The sequence below is a fragment of the Dicentrarchus labrax genome, unplaced genomic scaffold (genome assembly GCF_905237075.1).
Source record: "Dicentrarchus labrax unplaced genomic scaffold, dlabrax2021, whole genome shotgun sequence".
NCBI lineage: Eukaryota > Metazoa > Chordata > Actinopteri > Moronidae > Dicentrarchus > Dicentrarchus labrax.
This window is the reverse complement of record NW_026136708.1, coordinates 629738-654139: the sequence shown is the minus strand read 5'-3', so window position 1 is coordinate 654139 and position 24402 is coordinate 629738. Positions and strand designations below refer to the sequence as shown.

The 24402-nt window shown below is 40.6% G+C and overlaps 1 protein-coding gene and 1 long non-coding RNA gene across 2 annotated transcripts in view; one reads left to right on the top strand and one right to left on the bottom strand.

The window, feature by feature from the left end:
* The window catches only part of LOC127368771 (gamma-aminobutyric acid receptor subunit rho-2-like), a 30656-nt gene extending 9979 nt beyond the window's left edge, over window positions 1-20677 (bottom strand). Inside the window, exons 1-6 of the mRNA XM_051409933.1 lie at window positions 20218-20677; window positions 17031-17137; window positions 8781-8848; window positions 3416-3639; window positions 3212-3294; window positions 2102-2242 (exon numbers count right to left, since the gene is read on the bottom strand). Of these exons, the coding sequence (XP_051265893.1) occupies window positions 2102-2242; window positions 3212-3294; window positions 3416-3639; window positions 8781-8848; window positions 17031-17137; window positions 20218-20339 (745 nt within the window). The 5' untranslated portion in view covers window positions 20340-20677. The remainder of the gene's footprint in view (window positions 1-2101; window positions 2243-3211; window positions 3295-3415; window positions 3640-8780; window positions 8849-17030; window positions 17138-20217) is intronic.
* Window positions 13254-22895, top strand: LOC127368795 (uncharacterized). The gene is made up of 2 exons (XR_007885874.1): window positions 13254-13301; window positions 22653-22895. It is a non-coding gene; the product is annotated as an uncharacterized LOC127368795 (long non-coding RNA).
* Window positions 22896-24402: the final 1507 nt, after the last annotated feature.

The window sequence follows — 24402 nt, the reverse complement described above, 5'->3', positions numbered from 1 at the left end:
GGTTGAGTGAACAGCTTTTACTATTTCCTACCTTTAGTAGCACTATTTTATATCTTTGATTGCTGTTGTCAGTGTGGACTGTGGTGAGTAACCAGCAGTGTTGGGTAGAACTGCCTCCTAATAGTCGGTGCACTTTTTATTAGTCGGATAGTCGCAGAAAAACACACGGCTGAAAAAAAAACAACCGAGAACACAGACACTGGGAATGAGACTCAACAATCAACCATCTTGCTCAGCTGTGATTGGTTGTTTTTGTTCAGGCTCAGTTTTTCACACATTATCTGTCTCATGAACTACTGTCAGTGTAACGGAGTCAAATATACAACAGTAATATGTAGTATTATAATTACACAAAATCTGTTTTAATAGTTATAACCTGAGTCAATATGTGGAACGTTTGAGACTCAGTTTCTGTACCCTGATGTTCACTTTCGTGGGTCCCCCCTATAAATGTGTCTCACGCTTTTGCCTCTCCCCTTTTGCTGTTGCACTCCTTGGGAGAGGTAAGCGACACTGTGGTCACAGACATTTCCTTGTTTTAGCCTCTGTTAAACTACATTTATAAGTTTACCTGCTAGCTTAAACTTATTGTGTAGTACGCTAACATATTTCTGTGTCATTTAATTTGTGTAGGAGCTCACGTTGATAACAATTGACCAGAGGATATTATTGTTATTTACACCTTTGTCAGAATAAACGGAGATTGCCTCCACAGTTATCCTGGTCTGGGCCTCTTCATCAAAACACAACGCAGACAACGCCAGCAACTAACCGGTTACATCAGGATGTAGTGAAAGTTTCAGCAAATATGACAAAAGGTTATTTTCATATAAGTTACCTACTGCGGTTTTAATGGGGGCAGAAGTGTCAAACATTGGCAATGCTGGCAAGGATTTCAAATCCTTGACGATCTTAAAACTACTTGAGCTCATTCAAAACAGTCGTCCTCCTTACACAGAGGAAGAAAAAAAATCACCCCAAATCCTAGGCAGGAGTCAAGACCTCTTGAGATGGAGACAAGTACGAGAAAAATGTCTCAAGATCAAGACACGACCCAAATAGTACAGCCCTGCTTCCAATGTGTCATTCAGTAGAGTTGAAAGCACTTCAGCTTGAAAAATTTACTTCAGTTTAGGACCAAAAAACATCTTTAACCTTATGAAACCCCTCCTAACCAAACAGCAAAACAGCAGAAAACTTTCCTCAACTTATTTTAATCTTTTTAATTTCTTTTAATGCATTAAGCACTTGCCTTTGTGTGTGAAATGTGCTATATAAATGAGCTGTCCTCGCCTGTCTTGCTTTCTTGCATCACTGTCGTTCAACTCAGCCAATGCGATAACTTCCAGTCTTGGAATCTATCGGCTGTCGTTCAACGACGATTTAGCCTCTGGGGGCAACAGCCAATGTTTTGGGGCTTCTGGCCGGAAGATATCTGGTGAACCGATAATGGATATCCAGGCCAGGACCATCTCCGCAGTCCGATTAGCAATTTGATACGCAGGAATGACGAGAAAGATACCTTTCATCTAATCTCTATAAACAGATATCTGAATAATCTTTTATCAGACAATAGCCGATGGGTTTCTGAGACTGCATTTCAGCCAATGCAACTGTTTACCTGCAACCAAAGCCTACTCAAACATGATTGGTCAATACTACTTGGACTGCAGAAACCATAACTTTCAATGCCAGAATCTTGGTCCCTTGCCTGCAGATTTTGCACTCATCTGCAGATATCTGTTTATGGAGATTAGATTACTTCTGACACTGCAATATCAGGGCCTGATTAATCCATCAGCAGGCCTCAGGACAACAAGTAAATTGAGGGTCCCTACTGATTACACAAGCGTTCTCCAACTATGGTTGATAAAACATGAATTTATTTTAAAATATGCACCATGTAAACATAACGTCGACTGGAATATTAATGGTATTAAGGTAGATTTTGACACAGGCCCCTCGACAATACGGGGCCCCAAGAAAATGCAGGAGTCACATTAAGGTTTTTTCCATTTCTGTTTATATTAATCAATCACATTACTCCATTCTATTTTCCATCTATAATATCTATGCCAAACTCCACTCAGCGTTTGTCTACCTGTGCTGCTGTAGAAAGCCAGTCTGGAGGTAGTGTGAAACTTCTGGATGAGGAACTGAGACAGAGAAATCCTGTCATCAGTGCTCAGCGACTCATCACCGCTCTTCCAGTACAGCATCAGGTCTTCGTCCGTGTAAGCGTCTGAGGGAGATAAAGTATTAGTGGAAGTAACAAGTTGGACTGGTTTTAGCATCAGCAGCAGTAGCTGGATCCCTGTTGAAACTGTATTCAACTGATGGCTGAGTTTGAATGATATCCAAACAAATAAAAGACAATCGCTAATAAAGACTGGCAAAAAAATAATGCTTTAAATATGTATGGAAATACTGTACATGGGTATCTAGTACCTGTAGACTGTTTACACATCTACATATATTAATACCATTGCTTCTATATAAAGATGGAAAAAATGACAGCTCCCCAAAAGTGAAGCCAAAATATTTTGATTGCCCCCTGGTGGCTGGTTGGAAAATTGGTCATAAACCCCGCCCCCCTCGGAGAAACAAAAAAATCAAGTCAAATACATTTTTCCCAAAGATGGTTTCTGTCATTTTAGGTAGTTGTTACCACGCTGATGTATGTTCAAGTGTTCATTTTTCTTTAATTATTTGTGAAGCTATAAAAAGGGGGTTTCACGTCATAATTGACATCTCAGGCACCAACATTGATCGATCACTAGTTCACTCAAGTCAGAGCTCAAGATGGCGGCGGTTGTATCTGGATATTTTGGCTTCATTTTTGTACAGTGGGAGGAAGTGGAGACACAACGTCCATCTTTATATACAGTCTATAACCCACCACTCTGTTGCACACACTTTTACTTTAGACATAAGTACTGTTGTCATTCAGTCATCCTGCACATTCTTCAAATTGAAGCCTAGTGTCCTCAAGAAATTGAAAAATCTCTGCAAACCTCAATGACAGGTGACAGATGAACTGGAAGGCAGTGTGCAGCAGTTTTTAAAATTTTATTCAAATTAAAAGCCTTCCAGAAATGGGAAGGATAGTGCCCTTAAAGGGGCCAGAATGGGAAATGTCTGTGCAGGATGTTTCAGTTCATTGAAAGTAGCTTAACAGCGACTGAAAAATTCAGGGCCCATGAATACTTACAGCTCTCCAGCTCCAGCGTGCAAGTCTGCGAGTCCAAAGGGAAACGACTGAAATCCATGTTGCACGCAGCAGTGACTGTAACCCTGGGGAATTAAAAGCAGAGTGTAAACACCATCAGCTCTAAGCATGCAACATCAAGGCCTACCAACTCAAAACCCAGTGAGGGTAGGTATGTGTGCGTGGGGGGTTGCTTCCTGTCCTCACCTCAGGCTGTACAGGACGTGACCATCTGGGAAGACCCGCAACATGATGTTGTCAGTGGTGGTGTCATGGATGAAAGACCTCTTGGAGTGGACAAAGAACACATCAGGGACCCAGATTTTCTTCACCAGGCGCCCATCAAAGGTCATGCTCTTGTTGGTGGAACTTGGGAAAGCCAGCCTCTCATCCTTCCAGTAGTGCCTTAGATACAGGGTCATGGTGAAGTCCTGAGGCAGTAGGGGGAGGGTACAGAATCAGCTCTGGATTAAGTCTCACTACGAGGATTCTACTTACTTGCTCCCTCTGGTTTATTGAATTCCTCTGGGATTACACTGCTGCGGCCCGTGGCTGCTGGATTATATGGGTTGTTTATGACTAAACATACACAGTCAAGAGAAGTGCTGAACATATGTTAACTAAGCACTGTCCACAGCTTCCACTGGTCCTAGATTACCCTTGTCTTCTCGCCTCCTTCCTCCTGTTGCTATGCAGGCAGGAGTGGACCTGCGACTGCACTACACCCCCCTGCCACAGGAGATCATCCTCTACCCCATTCTCCTTATGGCATTACATAAGACCACATCAGTTTGGAATAATGGCTCCAGAAGCACATTGTACTCTTGGCACCCACCATAAAAGAACCTTTGATGTTGCGTAAGATGAGATCAGGGGCATGTCTGAATATCTCCAATGACTAATGTAATGTAATGTGTTGTAAGTTTACTAATGAGACATGTTTTCAAGTGTGATATTAAGCCTGTGTCCTTCAACATTTTTATCTGACAGCATATTAGCTGTTTCAAACTTTGATAACTTGATGACCCTGATAGCTAAATCTCTTAAAGGGCCAGTGAGTAGAATTTTGTGTAGGTTGCAACTCCCTCACTTTACCCTGACCTTCTAAACGCTAAGGCGAAACCACAGTGTCTGTGAAACACATGGAAGGTTTGTCCCATCAGGGCTTAAAAAAATTACTCAAAACGACTAATCGCTTATGAAAATAGTTTGCAATTAATTTAATAGCTGACAACTGATGATTAATCAGCTAATGTGTGGCTGACATTACTTAGTCAGTTTTCTGTCTTCATGACTCTCATTTTAAGGTAACAAAAACACAACAATTCTTATTTTCAGGTGATTATACACTAATGAAAATACCTATGAATATTATATTCCATTTCTGACAATAGATCCTCCTCAATGTTACACACTGGACCTTTAAGAAGATTTTAGTACATTACTTTCATGTTGCAAACAAGCCGTGGTGATATGATGACTGGTGGTCTGAGCATACAAGTGTGTGATTGGTGACACCTCCCCGTCACTCATGTGTGATTAGATGCCCTGTTGCACCTGTGCCTATGCTGATCTACACTGCCACCCGTGGTAAACCAGACATAAGATGCAAACATATATAAATATAAATACACAGGCGTAATTAATGTATCCTACACTATGACTGTATGACTCTTCTCTACTTGTGCTACTGTTATATTACATTTTAGTTACATGCTTTAAAACACAAGGCAGTCGATATCCTATATTTCTGTCTCGTCATCAAATCCATGTGCAAACCAACAGTGAATGTATTTAACATCTATTGTGTGTGAATTAAAGGCTGATATATCTTCTTCCTCTGTGCCATAGAGCTCCATTGTTGTCCAAAAACTATTAAAAACACAACAGAGAGCCACACTGTTGTACTGGGTGACATGTTCCTTCATTACCATGAACATACTCATTGTAGTTTATTTGGATTCAACCCCACACACACTACTGGTGTAGTTAAAAATAGTCTCCACAGACTGCTGTAGCAGTAAATTCTGGGCCCGTTTCCTTTTTATGACATCCATCCTCACACATGTACAAATAACTGCATCAACAACCTAACACATGTATATGTGATGACATAAGGGTTATCCCTACTGTTTGTACCAAAATTTGTATTGCTTAAAGCAATCTGTGTACTTTGGTCTGTTCATTTTGAAATCTCAGCACATTTCATCCCTCGTTTCTCAACACACTGTACAATTACTGTGTGATACTTTTATGATGTAGTTTGCTTGGACAGAAAATGTTATAGAACGTAACTTCGTTAATGGTTGTTTAGGTCAGTAATATGCATTGCACGCATTCGGCATTAGACAACAAAAACAAGAAAAAAAGCCATCTTAAAATTATATAATACAGCAAATTGGATTTTAGTGTTACAAATCTCCTTTCAGTCTAAACCGCCAGTGCAGGATCTAGAGAAATATTCATGGGGTGTCCAGAGGGTGGCATGGAGACTTTAAGTGGTGGCATAAATATATGCAGATTTAATCAATCAATCACATATACATGTAGTTTTTCATTGAACTTAAGCCTGAACGAAGTCTAAAATCTGGCCATAACAGATCATTGTTTATTTAATTAGATTTTTATCATTATATTATTAATTTTTTGCTTTTTAACATCGTATTTTTAATGTTAGACACCAAACTTGGGTGGCATGGGGTGACCCCACCTGCCACCCCTCTAAACCGGCCCCTGTAAAGTGCTACTAATGATTGCTTAAAATAACTTTTTAGTTTAGTTAACTTAACTTACTTGCATACTGTGGTCACTACACACCTTGTTACAAATCCTCGATTAACAAGAAGTTCTAATATTGTTTAAAGAAAAATAGTTTGTCAAATGTATTTATTCAGCAAACCATGTTAATTTTCTTATGTCCATGTTTTAAATTACAAATAGAAACTTTTATCCAGACTTTAAGAGGGCCTCCCATGTAGGAGCCCTGGGTGGTTAGTTTGACTACAACACCCCTGCCAAGAAATGCACTATTTCCTCCTGTTTTAGTAACATTTGTTAAAACCTACAGTGACCAGCTGTGACTGTGAGTTGTTTTTAAAGCTGCAGTAGGTAATTTTTATAAAAATGTCTGAAAAACATTAATTGAGTCTCATTCCCAACCAGTGGCAACATCAGTGGCTCCAAATTGGGCGGCTGTGGCTCAGAGGCAGAGCGGGTTGTCCACTAATCTGAAGGTTGTTGGTTCGATCCCTGGCTCGTCCCGCCATATGTCGAAGTATCCTTGAGCAAGATACTGAACCCCAAATTGCTCCTGATGCTGTGCATCACTGAGTGAATGTGTGTGAAAGGGTGAATGTTGCACGTAGTGTAAAAGCGCTTTGAGTGGTCGTAATTCTAGAAAGGCGCTATACAAGTACAGGTCCATTTACCATTTACCAAATGAAGCAAACTGCAAAAACTGCAGTTCCTCCAACGGCCAATAGAGGCTGGTTTCAGAGGTCCTATATTAAAATGGCCAACTTTACAGCAGAAAATAAACATGTTTACAGCCTGGTACAAAAAATGCTTTCCCGTTCATGACAACTGTACGGGAGTACAGAATCTTTATATAACACAACTGTTTAAATTATATCTCTCAGCTCCACCTATGCTCCACCTCTTTGGTGGAGTCAGGACCACCAAGATGTTGACAGAGCAACACAGAGCTGACCATACTGAGCTTCACAACTGCTCTTCAGGAGCCTATGGGGGACGTCATGGGGACTATGTCTATTTTTATCAGCCGGTATTTGGCCATCGAATGAGACTCCATAATCAACTATCTTTCTTGGTTCTAACTGGTTGTTTTCATTTAGCCGTGGTGGATTCTCACAAATACTAATAGGAGCACTAGGAGGAGCCAGAGACAGATAATCTGTCTCATGTACTACTGTCAGGATATAGTGAAAGTTTCAGCAAATATGACAAAAGGTAATTGCTATAAAAATTACCTACTGCAGCTTTTAAGACTCATTTTAAGACTGAGCTCCACAGACGGGGTAGGGTCAGAGTCAGAAAGTATTGAGAGACAGACTAACACATTGCTGGTTTTGTGTGTTAGAAAATGTAGAATAACACCATCTATAGCCATTCAAATCTAGTGTTTGCTAAACCGGCCAGCTGCTAAATCAAACAGCAACAGATCATTTGCTGTGTGAGTGTTTAGCAACCTGCAGCTTTGTGATATGACATAATGACATTAAGAGCAGCCGTCGTCTGGAATCATTAATTTTTTTCCTCCCTCTGTTCCAAAACAATTAAATACACAACTGTGGGATCCAAATTAAATGTAATCCTTGGTTGTCCTTGCAAACGGGAGCTTACACAACATCAGGACGACAGTTTTGCATCCAATTTAGGGTTCCAGAACAGAAGGTTGATTTAATTACATTACTCAACATGCATTCAGTCTGACTTTGAGCAAAATAAACAATTCCTAGCATCAAGCTTTCATAATCTGATGTTGATTATCCAACTAAAAACAACAGCTAAAGGTCTATAACTAAAAGGATACATTCATGTGTTTACTTCAAAAGTACGGAATTGCTCTAATGCCAGTGGAAGAGTACAGATATCTGATCATTTTAGACTATATTTGGGCTTTGAACATTGTAAATCAACAGCATATCTTATCTGAAAAGAAGTAAGATAACATAATTTAATCCTTCTTAAAATAATTCCCATTATCTTTATCTTTATCTCATTACAGAAATTTAATTGCCAACCATTTGGATAATGAATTAATTGCAAATTGTTTTTTATAGTAGGTCAGCTGTTTTAACAGGTAATGTAATAATTTGCTTTAGAAGAAAACTGAGTACATTCAAATGAAGTGGTAACATCTGTATAAATAAGATGCATTAAAGTCAGTCTTACTTTATTCAGATACATTCTGTTAACACATTTTTAATAAGTTTGGGGAAATGCTGCATATAAGTGTCATATACTTAGGCTACTAGTTAATACATTTAAACTGTTTAGGGCAATCAGTTTCCTCAAACAGTTTGAGTTGAACTAACTCATCAGATTTTACAGTGTGGTGTGTCCAATCAAAGAAGTTGGATTGAGAAGACAAGTGTTACCACAGTCTTAGTCACAGTGGTGCCCATGTGTCCATTCTCATTCTGTTAATGAGGAGTGTTCCCGCCTCATTAGCTGCTTTGTCTTAGGAGAGCGTCTTCCTCCCCATGTGTTAGAGCAGTGTGAGCTCATTTGTTAAAGTCAGCAACTTCCATGGCTGCAAACTGGGTCTGTCGCAGATTTACTGGTTATATTTGCCACCAGTAACATAATCCACTGCATTAATAATGATGACATTATATTTCTCCCATAATCTTATTACTCTCAGCTTGTGTTGGTCTTTGCTTTCAAACCTGACTGAATAGTAAGTTAGAGAGACAGAATGATCCCAGTAATCCTCCGATTTTACACCCAAACTATTCTAATTAGATTAGAACTATTTTCAGTATCTGCAGCAGATTTCAGTTCTTTTTCAAGTGAAATTACATCCACTACACACATTTGAGCCACTCACCATGTCTACCTCTGATATACTGTCCAAGCTCTCCACCTGAACATCAACTCCAACAGGCACAGCCGGACCTGCAGAGAAATATCAAACAGATTGGAGTTGGTATTCACATATTTCACAGAGAAACAACTGCACTGCACATACGGACTATTTCAGGTCCATTGGCTATCTCACTTTGCTTTCAAATTACAACACATAGCAGATTTGGAATTTAAAGAAGACAAGAAGATCCAAAAGTACAGTGCAAAGATGCACGTCATACTAATGTGACAAGTGGAATGATTTCACACATTGGAACCAGGCATATCTAAAATCCTCAGAGATATAAGTGCTGGCATGACAGAAAGTTGATATTAAAGGATTCTGTAAAAACCCCGGATTACATTCAGTGACAATGTTTTTTTTTAATGTCCAGTGTCAACCTTTTTAAACCCATGAGTAGGTAGTGTACAGTGGGTTTTTAGAGCTTTTCCTCTGAAAACAGCTGTCTGCTACAGAGAGGAACGAGAGTGGTGAGAATCAACCAAAACAGTAAAGTTGTGGCTAGACAGATCAACAATGAGGTGAAATTTGCTATAGGCCTATAAAGCTATATAAAAAGCTGAGGGGAGCTGCAGATTCAGCTGATTATTCTCTGTAGATTGATCTCTATGAACAACCCCATTCACTTTGTATATCATTTGCTATTTTGTTATTATGAAAAATATTGGGTATTGCCACTTTAACAGCTACTATTAGTTATGTAAAGATATAGTGTAGTCATGATGTCCTGAGCAGAAGATGACATCACACTCCTTTGCCTGTGTTGCTATCGCAGCTTGTATGTGCTTTGTTTATAAAGTAGGTCTGGCTGGGTGCGCATGTTTTTTATCATTAAGGATTTATTTCGATTTATTTTGAATTTATTTCGACAAAAACCAGAGCTGGTGATTGTGAACAGTGGAAAGAAAAACTGTTTTTAGTTAGTTAATTTTGTTTCCATACACCTTGAATGACGTTATGATGTTGCAATGACATACAATGGGTGGCATAGGGTGGCTGTGGCCACCCCTAAAAGATGACTGGCCTCCCCAGCTGCCACCTTGGTTTGGTGTTGAAAGCTATCAAATTTAATACATTAAAATACATTTTCTGTAGATCTAGAGGTAAAATGACCATTTTTTGTCTATGGAGTCTGGTGGAGAACAACAGCGATTTTAAGACTGTTTCTGGTTAAACAGAAGGTCACTTAGAATAACAATCAGATAATTGGCAAAAACAAGCACTTTTAGTGGACGTACTTTGACAGGTGCATTTGTCTCCAATGTTTCGCAGCTATTTTCTCATCTCACTCTGTGAATTAAGGATTTATTACGACCAAACCAGAGTTGGTGATTGTTGGAAAGACGAGGGAAAGACATTTGGTGAGTTTTATTTTATTTCTGTCTAGTTTGAAGTGTGTTTTATGATTATCTGCAAAATAAAATGACAATTTTAAATGTCAATGGAGTCTGGTCGGCGCTGTAACGCGCATTGTTTTGGTCTGAGATGCTAGTGTTTTGGAGGTGAATTTCGTATATATAATCTTTAAAGTTTGAACCATAACGTTTTTTTGGCATGTTCCATACTATTATTTGTCTCTGATGAAGAATAATAACCAACAATCTGATATGCAACAATGCTTTTTGATAGAAATATGACGTCAGTTCTGCAGCAGTACCTGCTATGATCTGTATCCCTGTCATCAGATCATCTTATCACATACAATCCTAAAATAGCAAGACAGGGTATCCTGCTAAGCTGTGAGTAATTGTTTCATATGAGAACTTGCATTAAACAGAACACAATATTCTCATATCTGTTGACATGTGTTGTTTAGCTGATTGAGAGGATTATACTTAAGGCCAGTTTGGGATTTCCAGTGATATGGAAGAGTATCCTAGTAGTCTTACCATCAATAGCAAAACAAATCCACACACCCGTCTGTCATGTGTGTATTAAAGTCACATTGACTGCTGTAGTATTGTTAATCTGAGCAGCAGTGAGGGTGCCAGCCTTACATAACTAGTGGCACGACAAAGCTGCTACCTGGAAGGGGGGGATATTAACTCATGCCCAGTTCCAGCTGTCAGCAGAGTGTCCTCCCCACTCCTACTCACACCATATGCCACATATCACGTGCCAGAGTCAGCGATGCCTGAGCTCCTGCTGACATGATGCCTTGGTGGATGTAACACCAGACACCTGCTGAGAAAAAAGTCTGCACCAGCGGGCGGGATGGGTCTGTGATTATGCTCTGTCTCAGATCTCTCTGCAGCTGGGTTACAGGAGGCCACAGCCAGAATCCAGCAGCGGTAAAAGGGTCTGTCCAGTGGGATATAGCTGTGTATGCTCCCTAAATTACAGGGTATGACAGCCTGTTTTCTGCTCTTCAATGTTCAAAATGTGGGCTATAGATTGAGGCTGAAAAAGTGAGGTTTGTGTGTTCGGGCGTGACAATCGGGCACAGATGAAATGTCCTGTGTGTGGTTTTGCCAGAAGATTTCCTTTTGCTATTTTGAGCTGACAGCATCAGCGAATTATTCCACGTCACTGGTTATCAGATGAGACCCATGAATGCGTCATAGCGATGCTCCACTTAATAATTCCTGTTGGCCCTTGTAGCCCTCAGTAGCACTTCCGTGTGGGCTGTTTTCAAATGGGGCATGAGGCAAGAGATCGCCAGCCAGTGCTCTCTCCCTGACCTTACAGTGCCACAACACTGAGTATCAACATCACAGAGGAGCAAACACCATAAGTCAAAGTTAAAATGCAAAACAGCCTGTTTATGGGCACACAGCCTGCAGAACAGGCTTATTGATAGTTTCATGGTTCTGCTTTCCTGAGAGCTCCACTAAACCCCGATGGCATCATTTTACTCCACGTCTAACTCTTTAAAATGGAATTATCATTGAAGCAAAAATAAAAGCACATAATCCATATGCATTCACAATGTGACATAAAAGCAAACATCTTATTAGCTACATGTGGGGATTTATCCTTCTACTGAATTTTTTACCAGGCTAATTATCTGAGTCACTGTTTATATGGACTTATTTCTCCCTTTGGATGAAATTTCATAATGTCTCTAAGTAAGAAAGTTACACTTATAGGCTACATAATGATGATTAATCTAAGAAATGAATGTGTTGGAGAGAGACTTTTATTTTGATTTGTACCAGCAGATGTTCAGGCATATTAGTAAGTGTAAAGCCTGAAATTGGGCAATAGGGAAATATTTCACTTGTGAAGGCAGTTTCCTGGGTTTTTGCAGGTACTTTTTAAGATGTGTGAGCTCTCCCTCATGTCTTTACTACTCCGTGCTAATCTAATGGAACTCAGTATTTTTGAGCATTCATCTAGCAAAAAAGAAAAGAAAACTGAAATAAAGTTCCCCCAAGCAGGGCTGGATTAGAGCATTCAGGACGCCAGAGGCAAAAATGCGTTGTGGCCCCCCTGTTCCTCTTGCTCTCTTTGCATCGCATGGGCACCCAGTCTCCTTCAAGTGCTCTATATGTACAGTGCACACAGCAGACTACACATGGTAGCATCATTATAGTTTGATTTCCATATAAGACAGTAATCTAATGTAGGAATGCTGCTTTTGTTAATTAATTAGTGTTAATTTGATCAAACAATATATACAATGTACATTTATATAGGAATGCAGTATTTATGCAATAAACATCTTAAAATTATATTTTGTTCTCGGTCCCCTTACTAGACAGGGCCACAGGATTGGATAATTTGATTCTAAGATTCAAGACTACATTACAAAACATTAATATAGAAGCGAACAACAATTAGGTAGGCTGTGTGTATCGTAGCTTGTCTGTGGTTACTTTCCATAGCCGGTTATCTCCGTGTACAGCTGAGTAGAGTGACTGAAGCTACTGTTTTTATCATCTACGTCAGTGAATTAAGGATTTATTTCAACCAAACCAGAGCTGGTGATTGTTGGAACAGTGGAAAGACTAACAAAGATGGTTTTAGTGAGTTTTATTTTGTTTCTGTCCACTTTTAATGAAGTTATGATGTTACCATGATATGTGAGGTAAAATTGCTGTTTTTGTCTATGGAATCTGCTGGCAAGCGATAGATCTATAGGGACCCTTTCCATAATAAAGACAATTGGCTAAAACAAGCTTTTTTTTTGTTTGTACCCAAGGATTAGATAATATTACATGGAAGCTATAGCAGCCCATTTCGTCGCTATTTTCTCATCTAACTCAGCGAATTACCTAGGAAGTTGCGATGTTGCAATCTCAACAGTTAACACAAATTCAACCAATTCCCTTGAATTCTGCACGCCCTTGCAATTTTGTCAGATCACCACAACTTTTGCAGTTTCCATTTCTCCTGGAAATTACGATGATTGGTGCAATTTTTATTCTCATTGGAATAAATTGCCTTAGATTTTTCAATTCAATTCAATTACATTTTTTTTATTTGTATAGTGCCAATTCATAACAGAAGTTATCTCAGGACACTTTTCAAATAGAGCAGGTCTAGACCGAACTCTTTAAAACATTATTTACAGATTATTTTTAATGAGTTAGACAAATACGTTAAGCAATTTTCACGTTTACCTGCAATTTCTTTGCAAAAAATGCCTAAAGACACTGCAACATGCATCACAGTTGTTGAAAAGCTATTGTGAAGTCAAGCATTTTCAATAGATTGGTTGATTTTGACCAAACCCAAGTAGGTGATTGTTGGAAAAACAGCGGAAAGATGTTGTTGGCAATTTGAGATCTGGTTGCCTGCTTTGCCAAAATTTTAATTACGTCTTGCACCCAAGGTGGAAAAAAACACATTAGATTGTACAACATTACATGTATGTTTAACAGTGCATATCATTTGTTGCAGAATTGTTGAGGTTTATGGTAACATAATAGAATGCCACTGGGATTATGGGGAATAAAACAGCTGCAGCCCATAAATGAATAGCTCTGTGTTTTCTGAAATTGATAGTTTTCTTTCTGAGAGTGAGATGAGAAGATTTTTATCAATCTCATGTCTGTGTGAGTTCCCTGAATTATAACTACGCCTCTTCACCAGCAGCACACAAACAGATCAATGACAAGAAACTGTAGCGGACCAATATCAGCTTCAAAGTGTCATTACTCAGTCTGCGACAATAAGCAACCTTTATGATACGAGTTAGCAAAACTTACTAATTGCATATTAACTTGCGTAACTTGCAATCTGTGACAGCTGACAGTTTATGTTATTTTAAGCTACAACTTGCTCTATTTAGCAGTGTGAGGAGATTAGAGTAGGTGGATAGCAGCAGCCTGAAGTATATGGCACAGGTTGTTAGTGGGATCGGAGCTCGCTGGGAGCTTCCGTGCAGCGATTCAAAATACGGATCATCAGTGTTGCCAGGTGCCACCTGTGACAACGTTCATTCCACTGGAAACTGCTCAGTGAATTCCACACATGAAGCTAAGAACATTCAACAAATTACCCTAACTTCCAGTTTAGCCCTTCGCTAACTTGAATGGGGATAAAATGATTTAATCGTGCAGCTCTAAATGTTATCGGACTGAACGGGTCAAATTCTGATAGTGAGCCGAGCCATTTCGCGGGAATTGTGACGCTCAAAAAAATTTTGCTCAATCAGTGTAACTCATCAACTGATTTTGGCCAGAGGAAACAAACTACAGGTGTGAGTGGAATGGGACCACAAGCAGGAAACAACAAGGTGTGAGGTATGTTGTGTTTAAGTCTTGTTTTACTTTGAGATAAAGCTATTGAAATGTTTATCTGTGACATGCTAAAACCAAGCCCCAGGAGCGCCAACTTTACATAGTGGCCATACTGAGGTAATTACAGCAATGGCGTCCGTCATTTGATGCACACTGGCCAAAAAAAGACTTTCTCCCATAAGCTCCCCTTCCAAGCATGAAAGAAAAACTATCATCATGTGAAAGACCCTATCTAGAGCCAGTGTTTGGCTTGTCTTTTATGGCCTACTGTAGAAACATGGCAGTTCATGGAAGGTGACCCATGGCATCTATATATAAAGACGGCTAATTCTAAGGTAACGGAAACACAATGATTCTTATATTCAGGTGATTATACAGTAATGAAAACATACAAATAAATATGACATTCCATTTCTGCCAATAGATCCTCCTAAATGTTACACGCTGGAGTAATACAACAATAACTATCTAGCTAACATATCAGACCAGAAGTAAGGTTGCAGCCAAATAATACTGAATTGTACTGCATGTTTTATTCCTTATTAACTCGTGTATTATTAACTTTTTACTATCCTTTAGGGCCTGCTGGATACATAAACCTGTCCATCATCCTCCTCACACAAACAAAATGTATCTTGTAAATTACTCATGGAAAGCTTCTGAAAAGCTTCAGAAAGTCAAATATCAATTTTTTTCACCCAGTCACGCTTTCACAGATTGAATTCTCCTTGTGTAAATTCTACACATGTGTCTAGAACAGAGAGAGAAAAACACCCTATCAATTCCACTTAATGACGCCGGACTGCTCCTCTTTGCATGGATTAGCAACTGTAAATCCACGGGTTGCTTTGCCCTGGCTAGATTAGACGGGCTAGAAAGAAAATCCAAGTGAAAGGACGCATTAGGAGGAGGGTTCTTCAGAATTCCACGGGTGAAACGAGGAGAAAAAGTGCTGTCTCTTTAATGCAAATGTGACTAATGCATGACAGGTTCTATCCACCCCATCAGATGTTAAACCCGAGGCAGACAGGGAGGAGGAGCTCCGTAAATAGATGTGCCCATCAAATCACAACAACATTCCACCCAAACAAATGTCTTCTACCCTTCAGCTTCCTGTATGTGTTTGATTTGTCGGGCCACAGTTTGGGACCGCCCAATGGGAGCGGTGCAGGTGCTGTAATTAGGATAACTTATCAGTTTGTACAGCTCCACCTGCACCCTATTGATAATACAAACCCTTTCCAATGTTGCTCTTGGTGTAGAAGCAAAATAATCTTAACCAAACAATTAACATTTTTCTAGTCAGTATCTTTATTCTTTGGGATATGGGTTGACAACAAAGAAGTGTATTGTCTACATTTGGACAATAAAGTGCTCCACAGTAAGGATTTGTCTGAATTAGGATTTTTCTCCATCCCAACACTGACGTCCCCATTGGCACGAAACATTGTTGTTCTCCATATCGTTCCCCCAGTGAACGGGAAGCTGCCATGTAAGAGGCTTTCATTAGTAACACTGCCGTCGCTCTTTTTGAAGCCAGGAGGAACCACAGCAGCAGCTGCTGCACACACACACGCACGCACGCACGCACACACACACACACACACACACACACACACACACACACACACACACACACACACACACACACACACACACACACACACACACACACACACACACACACACACACACACACTTTCTCCCTCAGCCAAATGAACGCGCGGCAGTCTCGCAGGCAGCAGCGGGGCGCTCACACAAGTCCGCTTTTGATGATGTTTGAATAAGAAGATCGCATCCGTCTTCTTCTTCTTCTTCTGCTGCAGAAGCTGGCTGCAAACAAAGGCTGACGAACGCAAGACAAAAAGCCATCCTCAGTGGGATCCGCGCTCCCATCTGTGGCTGCAACTGTAGTCCCCAGAGGAGCATGAAATTCACTGTGGGACGTTTCATTTAGCTCCCCACCTCCTCCTGTGCTTACACAGGGCCCGTTTATGCTAAATGCCACAGAATGGGACTCTTTAGTTCAACAAATAAGCTTCTTATTTTTAATTGCCTCCCCAAATCCCGACAGCAGTGCCATTGTCCTGACATTCAAGGTGTAAAGCAAGGACACACAGTTGACTTTTGCTTCGGACCAACACACGACTGATCAGTGTAAGATAAATGTGTCAGAATGTATTTACAGTGTGACAGAACCTGCTGAGGATTTCTCCGTTTCTATCTTTGTTCTTTGGCTTGGGGCTGTGAGTTCCACATCTCGCCTATTTCTTCTTTAGGTTTGGCAGTGGAGTGGAAGAGAAGACAGGTCAGAAAAGTAAACCTGCTTGTGTTTTCCCAGTCAGCATGGTCCCAACATTCACTTCACGCTCAGGTTCAAGAAAGGGTGAACATAATCTAAACCTGTTGGTGTGTGAAATCACTCACTTCTTTAAAGACACAATAACAACAGAAAAATAATTCTCATGTTGTCATTGATATGATCGCTGACTGTAAGTGATCTCCTGAAGCTCACTGAGTTTACCTGCAAAGGCGGGCCTCATGGTAAAGTCATGCTCGTCTATGCGCAGAAGGTGGCTGGTCTTCACCTTCCGGCTTTTGGTTCCATCCGCAACCTTCTTTGACAGAGGCCTGGCAACAGGAAGACAGAGAAGAGAGCCATTAGAGTTTGGTCTTAAAGGGTACGGCAGGTACTATTCTGTATTTAGTGTGTTTCGATACTTTATAATTTCCCAAACCTGATGCCTGAAAAGAATGTTGATAGTGGACGATTTTTAACCAGAGGTTTACTAAACTTGCCAATAATCATGATATTTAAGAATGGCATGTTGATATCATCTTAACAATACACATATGACAGTATTTTTTAAATAATACAGCACCCCTAAAATAGGGGCATAAACCACCAGTGTCATTACGATGTGTATTTCGTCATTGGAGGACAATACAATATTTGCCCATATCACAAAGTCTGCCAGGATAGGATTTTGGCCTGCAATCAATATGAGACATTTACGTATTTTATCTTGCGAGGGCATTGTTTGCATATGGCATGTGCCTGTTCCCACACAAAATACAGATGACAATATAGATCGATGTTTTCACTTTGTATTGATATATTGGATCGTTGAACATTGATATTAATTTAGTTCAATGTTTTGTACTCTTAAATCATCATCACAGCTCTGAGAAGAAGAACCAAGAGGGACATTGTCAGTCATTTCAGCAAGTACTCTAAAATGTCTAGCAGCTGTTGTAATAATAGGAGCAAATGAGGAAGTCAGGATGTTATTATAGGGAGGAGGTTGAAAGATGGGTTAACAGGAAATCTGATGTTAACACAGCAGATCATGAGCCGAGATTGTTTTTTAAAATCATGCTTCCATAACCTTAAGTGTTTATTACTGTAACCATGGCGGCTTCTTGACACATCTCTTGCCAGAAAAGCAGCAATTTCATTACATTCACTCTCCGGATCGGCACGTCCCGGCTAATCTACCTCGACTGTACGTTGGATTTAGTGTGTGACGGCTGTCACATAATGCAATGGTCCATGCCGTGTGTTGCACTTTGCTTTATGCCTGTGCCATAAAGGACACACTATCTTCTAAACTGACACCATAATGACACTGGGTGCAAATCAATGTCAATGGTGTGGAATTGTCCAATATGAATGGATTTCTGAGGATACTGGGCTGGACTTCTCAGCTCCAAGCCCACTGGTTCTTACTGAAGGTAATTTCCTTAAACAGCAGGTCGATGTGGTTTTTATCAAACAAACAGGAGGAAGTAGTGCGTTTGTTGGGGACTATTTTCAGCGGTGAACCAATACACTTTTGGTTCCCTAGTGAGTATCTGGGGCAGCAGGACGGTGTATTTGACACAAGTGTGTGTTCATAGTAATGAAGGAACATGTCAGCCAGTGCAACAGTGTGGTTCACTGATGTGTTTTTGGACAACAATGGAGCCAGAGGAAGAGTTTAGATTTTGATACACACATAATACTTGTTAGTTTGGCTCTGCACAGGGATTGCGTTGACGAGAAGAAACACATAGAATAACCTTAGACTTATTCTTTATAATTAAGAATGGAGGGAGGGGAAAGAAAGAGTAAGCTAAATTACATATGTTTAGCACTCGGATATTTCTTGGCGGTAAAATTTTATTTAAACTATAATCTTGTATTCATTGCACTTCCTAACAAAGGAAACACATAACATGTTGCATTGAACAAGCTGACATTAATGTGTTAAACTGACAGCATTTGACACTAAACTTTTTAGAGCCCCCATGCTACCGCTCTAGATTCGCCCCTGCTGTAAAAATGATGTTCTGCTTAGTGAACTCTTGGACTGACACAGAAGGGAGTCAAATCAAAGAATAGTTATGGAATAATTAATTAATTAAGGAACCAAATTTTAGAGACAAAACGATTACAGGAGAAAATATGAGCTGCATTTTTGGAGAATGTACTGATGTATTGGCTGGTGCTAGTACAGTCTGTAAAAGCATGCACATTATAAGAGGATAACTTAAGCTGCTGCTGAGGAATGTTTGATCCTGACAGGAGTGTGACAGTCAGGAGGAAATACCAGCCAGACAATATGCTTAAAGAGAAAATCCCTCCTTAACTTCCTCCACTCTCAGTCTGTCTGTTTGGAGTGTCCTAATAAAGGATCTGCATTCACCTGAGACAACAGCCAGCATGGAGATGGATTTTCTTTGCTGATGGAAGTTTTTATGTGTAGCTGAAGGACAGCGGATCGATCTCGGTTTGGTTCCCACAAATAAAGCCGCCCCCCCAACAGCAGTGTGACGGCAGCGTGAAGGGCCCTGTTATTAGTGACCACAACCTAAACTGAATGATTTAAGGCTGGAAATTGATGGAACAAGTTCTGGCCGTGCAGATTGCATGCACTAACATTCAGTCAAGGGAGGATTTAGAGGGGTGCCATAGGGCAGTGGCCACCCAAGTTTGGTGTCAAATGCTGTCATATGTCACACATTCATTTACATTCATATTAAAAATAAATGCTACAAAATGGAAATTCATCTATTATAGCTTCATTATATATTATATGATGTATATTTGGAAATAAAACAATGTACTGCTTTCTAATACCACCTTTTGGATATTTCTATTCAGTGCTTTACTAATTGCCACAGTAATGTTTTTGAATTGAAATATCTTCATTTGGGGGATTTTCCAAGCAAATATTGATATATGTGATTATATCATTTCTGCTTAAAGTCTGCCATGGACACCCCTATATTTTTTTAGCGCCGCCCCTGGAGATAAAATTAACATTTATGTCTATGGAGTCTGGTGGTCAGCGATATTAAGGCTGTTACTGGTTAAGCAAAATGTCACATAGAATAATAATCTGAGCCTTAAAGTAAAAATTAAATCAGCATATATTCCAGCCACCCTCTGGCTACCCCATGAATATTTCTCTAGATCCGCCCCTGCATTCTGGATGTTCTTGGAGGGAAAATCCGCAAAGCTGCTGCCTCATCATAGATCTGAACTGTCTGTCTCTCACTGTCTGCTGTGTTAACTGCAGGACTAAATGTGAGTTCTCAGAGGTTGAAAACCAAGGGAATTCCCCTGATCTCCTGCTGGACATTCGTCCTATGATGATCTCTGGAGGTCAGAGTTCACATCCCACTCTAATCCAAATAAAAGAGAAGAAAGGGTTCACAGTACTTACGTTCCAGGCTTGTGCGTCTCCGCCGGCGCGGACCAGCGCTTTTTCCTACTTTTGTGTTTCCTGCACTCCCCGATCACGACCAGACACAGAAGTAAAAGCACAAACCTAACGTAATACGGCATGGTGAGTTTAAAAGTCCCGCAGCGAGTGGGTCAGTGACACCTCCGGTCCGCGTGCAGGACGCACTGTGCACGGTACCATCTTTCTGTCAGAGGCAGGAGGACGGAGTGTGTGAGAGAGAGCCGAGGGAGCGTGGTGAACAAGTGCGCCGGAGAGAGACGGGATGGTGGAGACTGATAAGCGCTCTGATTGGTCTTCAGACTCCAGAGAGGCTTTTTGTGGCTCAGGAGCGCGCAGCATCAGCACCACATGCAGCGCTGCTGCTGCTGCTGCTGCAGAGACACTTCCCTCCTGACGAGCCGCTCGCAGGCAGAGACACCACTGAGAGCAGGCAGTGTGTCCTCACAGGAAACAAAGGAAGAGAAGGTGGGGACACGGTGGCACACATTCCTGCTGTATCTTCGCTTGTTTTTCAGACAAAATGTTAAAAGAAGTTTTCCATTAGAAATGTCACCTGTTGGATAAAGTGAAATTATTTCATCTCACTAACAAAATTCTTTCACTGTTCGTTATCATCTCCTCCAGTGTAGGACTAGAGCTTTACTCAGGCCCAAACGCTCAGCAGCAGTTTTGGGTCCGAACCGACCCGAGCCCAGATTTCCGCCAGAACTAAATAAATATATACATAATTTAAATAGTTTATTACAAGCTAAAGTAAACTACACTGTGCAAATATTATATTATCGAAACTAATACATAACAAATTAAGTCCTTAATTACAGTTGCATGCATTATTAATAAAATATGAAATCCTGCCTGAGCACGACCAGGTTGTGTCGGGTCCAATAGGGGTTCGGGCAGAGAATCAAAGCTGTATGTAGGACAGAATCCTCTTAAACTGACGTAACTCTTGGATGTCCACATCTGTCTCCTGTGCTCTCTAACCGCCTGCAGTGTGGATAGAACAGTTGTTGGATGATGTGAAATTGCATTATAAACCAGTGGAATTACAATATCTCACCCAATCCTTCTCACACTCACTGTACTTAGGATTCATTTTTTATGGGCTTCCTACAATATTTGCCAAATCCACTTGTCTCTGCGTAGTGTCCGAGGACAAAGTATGCCCGCAGTAACATCATGTCACTCGACCGACCACATGTTCGAAAAACGCTGCAAAAGTGCCCTCTGGGATGCCCCTGTGGTAGATAAAACATTACCCTGATTAAGCTGTTTCACCATAAATGCATCACAACTTTCTGGTGCCTTTTTTTCACCCTGCCCTTAAACAGCCCGAGTGTGCCACTGGGAGGAAACTTTATCCTTGACATGGCATTCCAGTCGATTGTCTCCTTCTTATCCTTTGCCCTCCATCATGCAGCCAGGGGCTACAGTGCCTGGGGTGTCAGCTCTGCCTCTGTACAGGAACTCTCAACTTCATACTCTGTGAAAGCTGAGGAACGTTCTGTTCCCACTCGAGTGGGACTCAACAGTTTTGGAGAACTAAAAAAGTATTATCCATTCAAAACCATCCAGCCAGATGAATGAAGAGTATTCGATGATTGAAGAGTTTGAGTGAGAAGAAAAGATTTTCCTCTTTTCAAAAAAGTGGAAAAAAGCTTGGAGATTTAGCCAAATTGTGTAACAGATAGATACGTTTTACTTTTTTCATTTTATGCTTTTGGAGGCAGATCATTTTACCCAGATTTACTGTCACAGACCTTACATAAGACCTGAAAATGTTATAAACTGCATTCTCACAAAGAAAGTGCTTCTCTTGTCTGTTTGAACTAAAGAACTAGATTATTTATAACACATTTAGATAGATGTAATTTAAAGGTAATTTAACCCTTTTAGGGAAAGTATGAGTCATGTCTAAAATCAATCAAAGCAAGTCAGAGTCGGGTCAGGTCAAATTTAAGTCTAAAGTCCTTGAGGGCAAGTCTAAGTCAAGTCTCAAGTCTTGTTAAATGAAAAAAAAAGGTTTGGATAGGAGCGCTTCCTAGAGTCAATTGGAGTTTGTTTGAGGTGGTGTTTGGATAAGGATGCACGTGGACACACAAATTATAAGAAAACTCCAAGGAACTCTCTTTTAAACAATTAAAATGCCTTTATTGTCAAGGGACTGTCAAGTTAGACCTAAAAACAAGTCTCATGTCCTTGAGGACATGTTCCAGTTAAGTCTTAAATCTTCTTAAGACAATTTCAAGTCATTTGCAAGTCTTTCCAGTCTCTGAATGCTGACAATAAAAAATAAAAACGCATTATTAGAACATTTAAAACTGTTCATAGTTCAGTTCAATTCAATTCAATTTTATTTGTATAGCGCCAATTCATAACAGAAGTTTACTCAGGACACTTTTCAAATAGAGCAGGTCTAGACCGAACTCTTTATAACATTATTTACAGAGACCCAACAGTACCACCATGAGCAAGCACTTGGCGACAAGGGCAAGGAAAAACTGCCTGTTAAAAGGCAGAAACCTAGGACAGACCCTTCGGCTCTAGGTGGGTGGTCGTCTGTCTCGACCAGTTGGGGTGAGAGAGAGAGAGAGAGAGAGAGAGAGAGAGAGAGAGAGAGACAGACAGACAGACAGACAGACAGACAGACAGACAGACAGACAGACAGGTGCACAGCAACAACAGTATTGGCAATGGCAATCTAGCAGGACCATGGCAGGAGGCTCCACCAGGATCGATAAGAACCTGCGAGACGAGAAAGCACAAGAACTCCGGGGAAGAAGTGGAGTTAGTAACATGCATTAATGGAACATGAATGAGTGCAGAAAAAGAGAGGAAGGGAGGAGCTCAGTGCACCATGGGAAATCCCCCGATAGTCTAGGCCTATAGCAGCATAACTAAGGGATGGTTCAGGACTCACCTGATCCAGCCCTAACTATAAGCTTTATCAAAGAGGAATGTCTTAAGCCTACTCTTGAATGTGGTGAGGGTGTCTGCCTCCCGAACCACAACTGGAAGCTGGTTCCACAGGAGAGGAGCTTGGTAACTGAAGGCTCTGGCTCCTGTTCTACTTTTTAGAGACTATAGGAACCACAAGTAGCCCAGCATTCAGAGAACGTAGTGTTCTAGAGGGGTAATAGGGTACTATGAGCTCTTTAAGATATGAAGGGGCCTGACCATGAAGAGCTTTATAGGTGAGGAGGAGGATTTTAAATTCTATTCTACATTTTACAGGGAGCCAGTGCAGAGAAGCTAGTACAGGAGAGATGTGATCTCTTTTTCTAGTTCCTGTCAGTACTCGTGCTGCAGCGTTCTGAATTAATTGGAGCGTTTTAATAGTGTTTTATACATTGCTGAGAACAATTCATTTCAATGCATTGGCCAAACAATTAAATATTACCAGTACTGTATACTTCAATACAAGCGCTGCCTGTCTTAGTTTTCATTACCAGGCCAAAACTTTAGACTTGCATTAGCCTTGACTGCTGCAACATTTGATCTTATTTGAGACTCAAAAGAAGAAGAAATATTCAAGTCCTCATTATATGACTTCAAGGTCCAGTGTATAGGATTTAGTGGCATCTAGTGGTGTAGTTGCAGTTGCAACTAACTGAAACCCCTCGACTTAACTGAGCATGCAGGAGACACTATGGTGGCTGTGAAAGGCCCTATCGAGTGCCAGTGTGTGGTTTGTCCATTCTGGGCTACTGTGGATAAAAACAGCTCATTCAGAGGTAACTAAAACGCAATGGGCCTCATGCTGCCACATTCTCTCAAGTTTCTCTTGTATTTTCTCTTCATTTTCGGTAAATTCTGTCTCTTCTGGGGTGTTCCCGCTCTGCAGTGGTCAGTACCTATCAAGGAAGGACAAGCGGTGAACCGGAGACAGGGTCATGGGCGGCCAAGGCTCATTGATGCATGTGGAGAGTGAAGGCTGGCCCGTGTGGTCCAACAGACGAGCTACTGTAGCTCAAAACAGTTAATACTGGTTCTGATAGAAAGGTGTCACACAGTGCAGAGCAGTCTGTTGGTATGGGGCTGCATTACATTCTGCCTACCAGGGAGCCCAGGTAGTCAGAATGTAATAGCTGTATAATATTTCTTCCTCATAAAAGGAAGTGCTTGCTCATGGTGGTACTGTTGGGTCTCTGTAAATAATGTTAT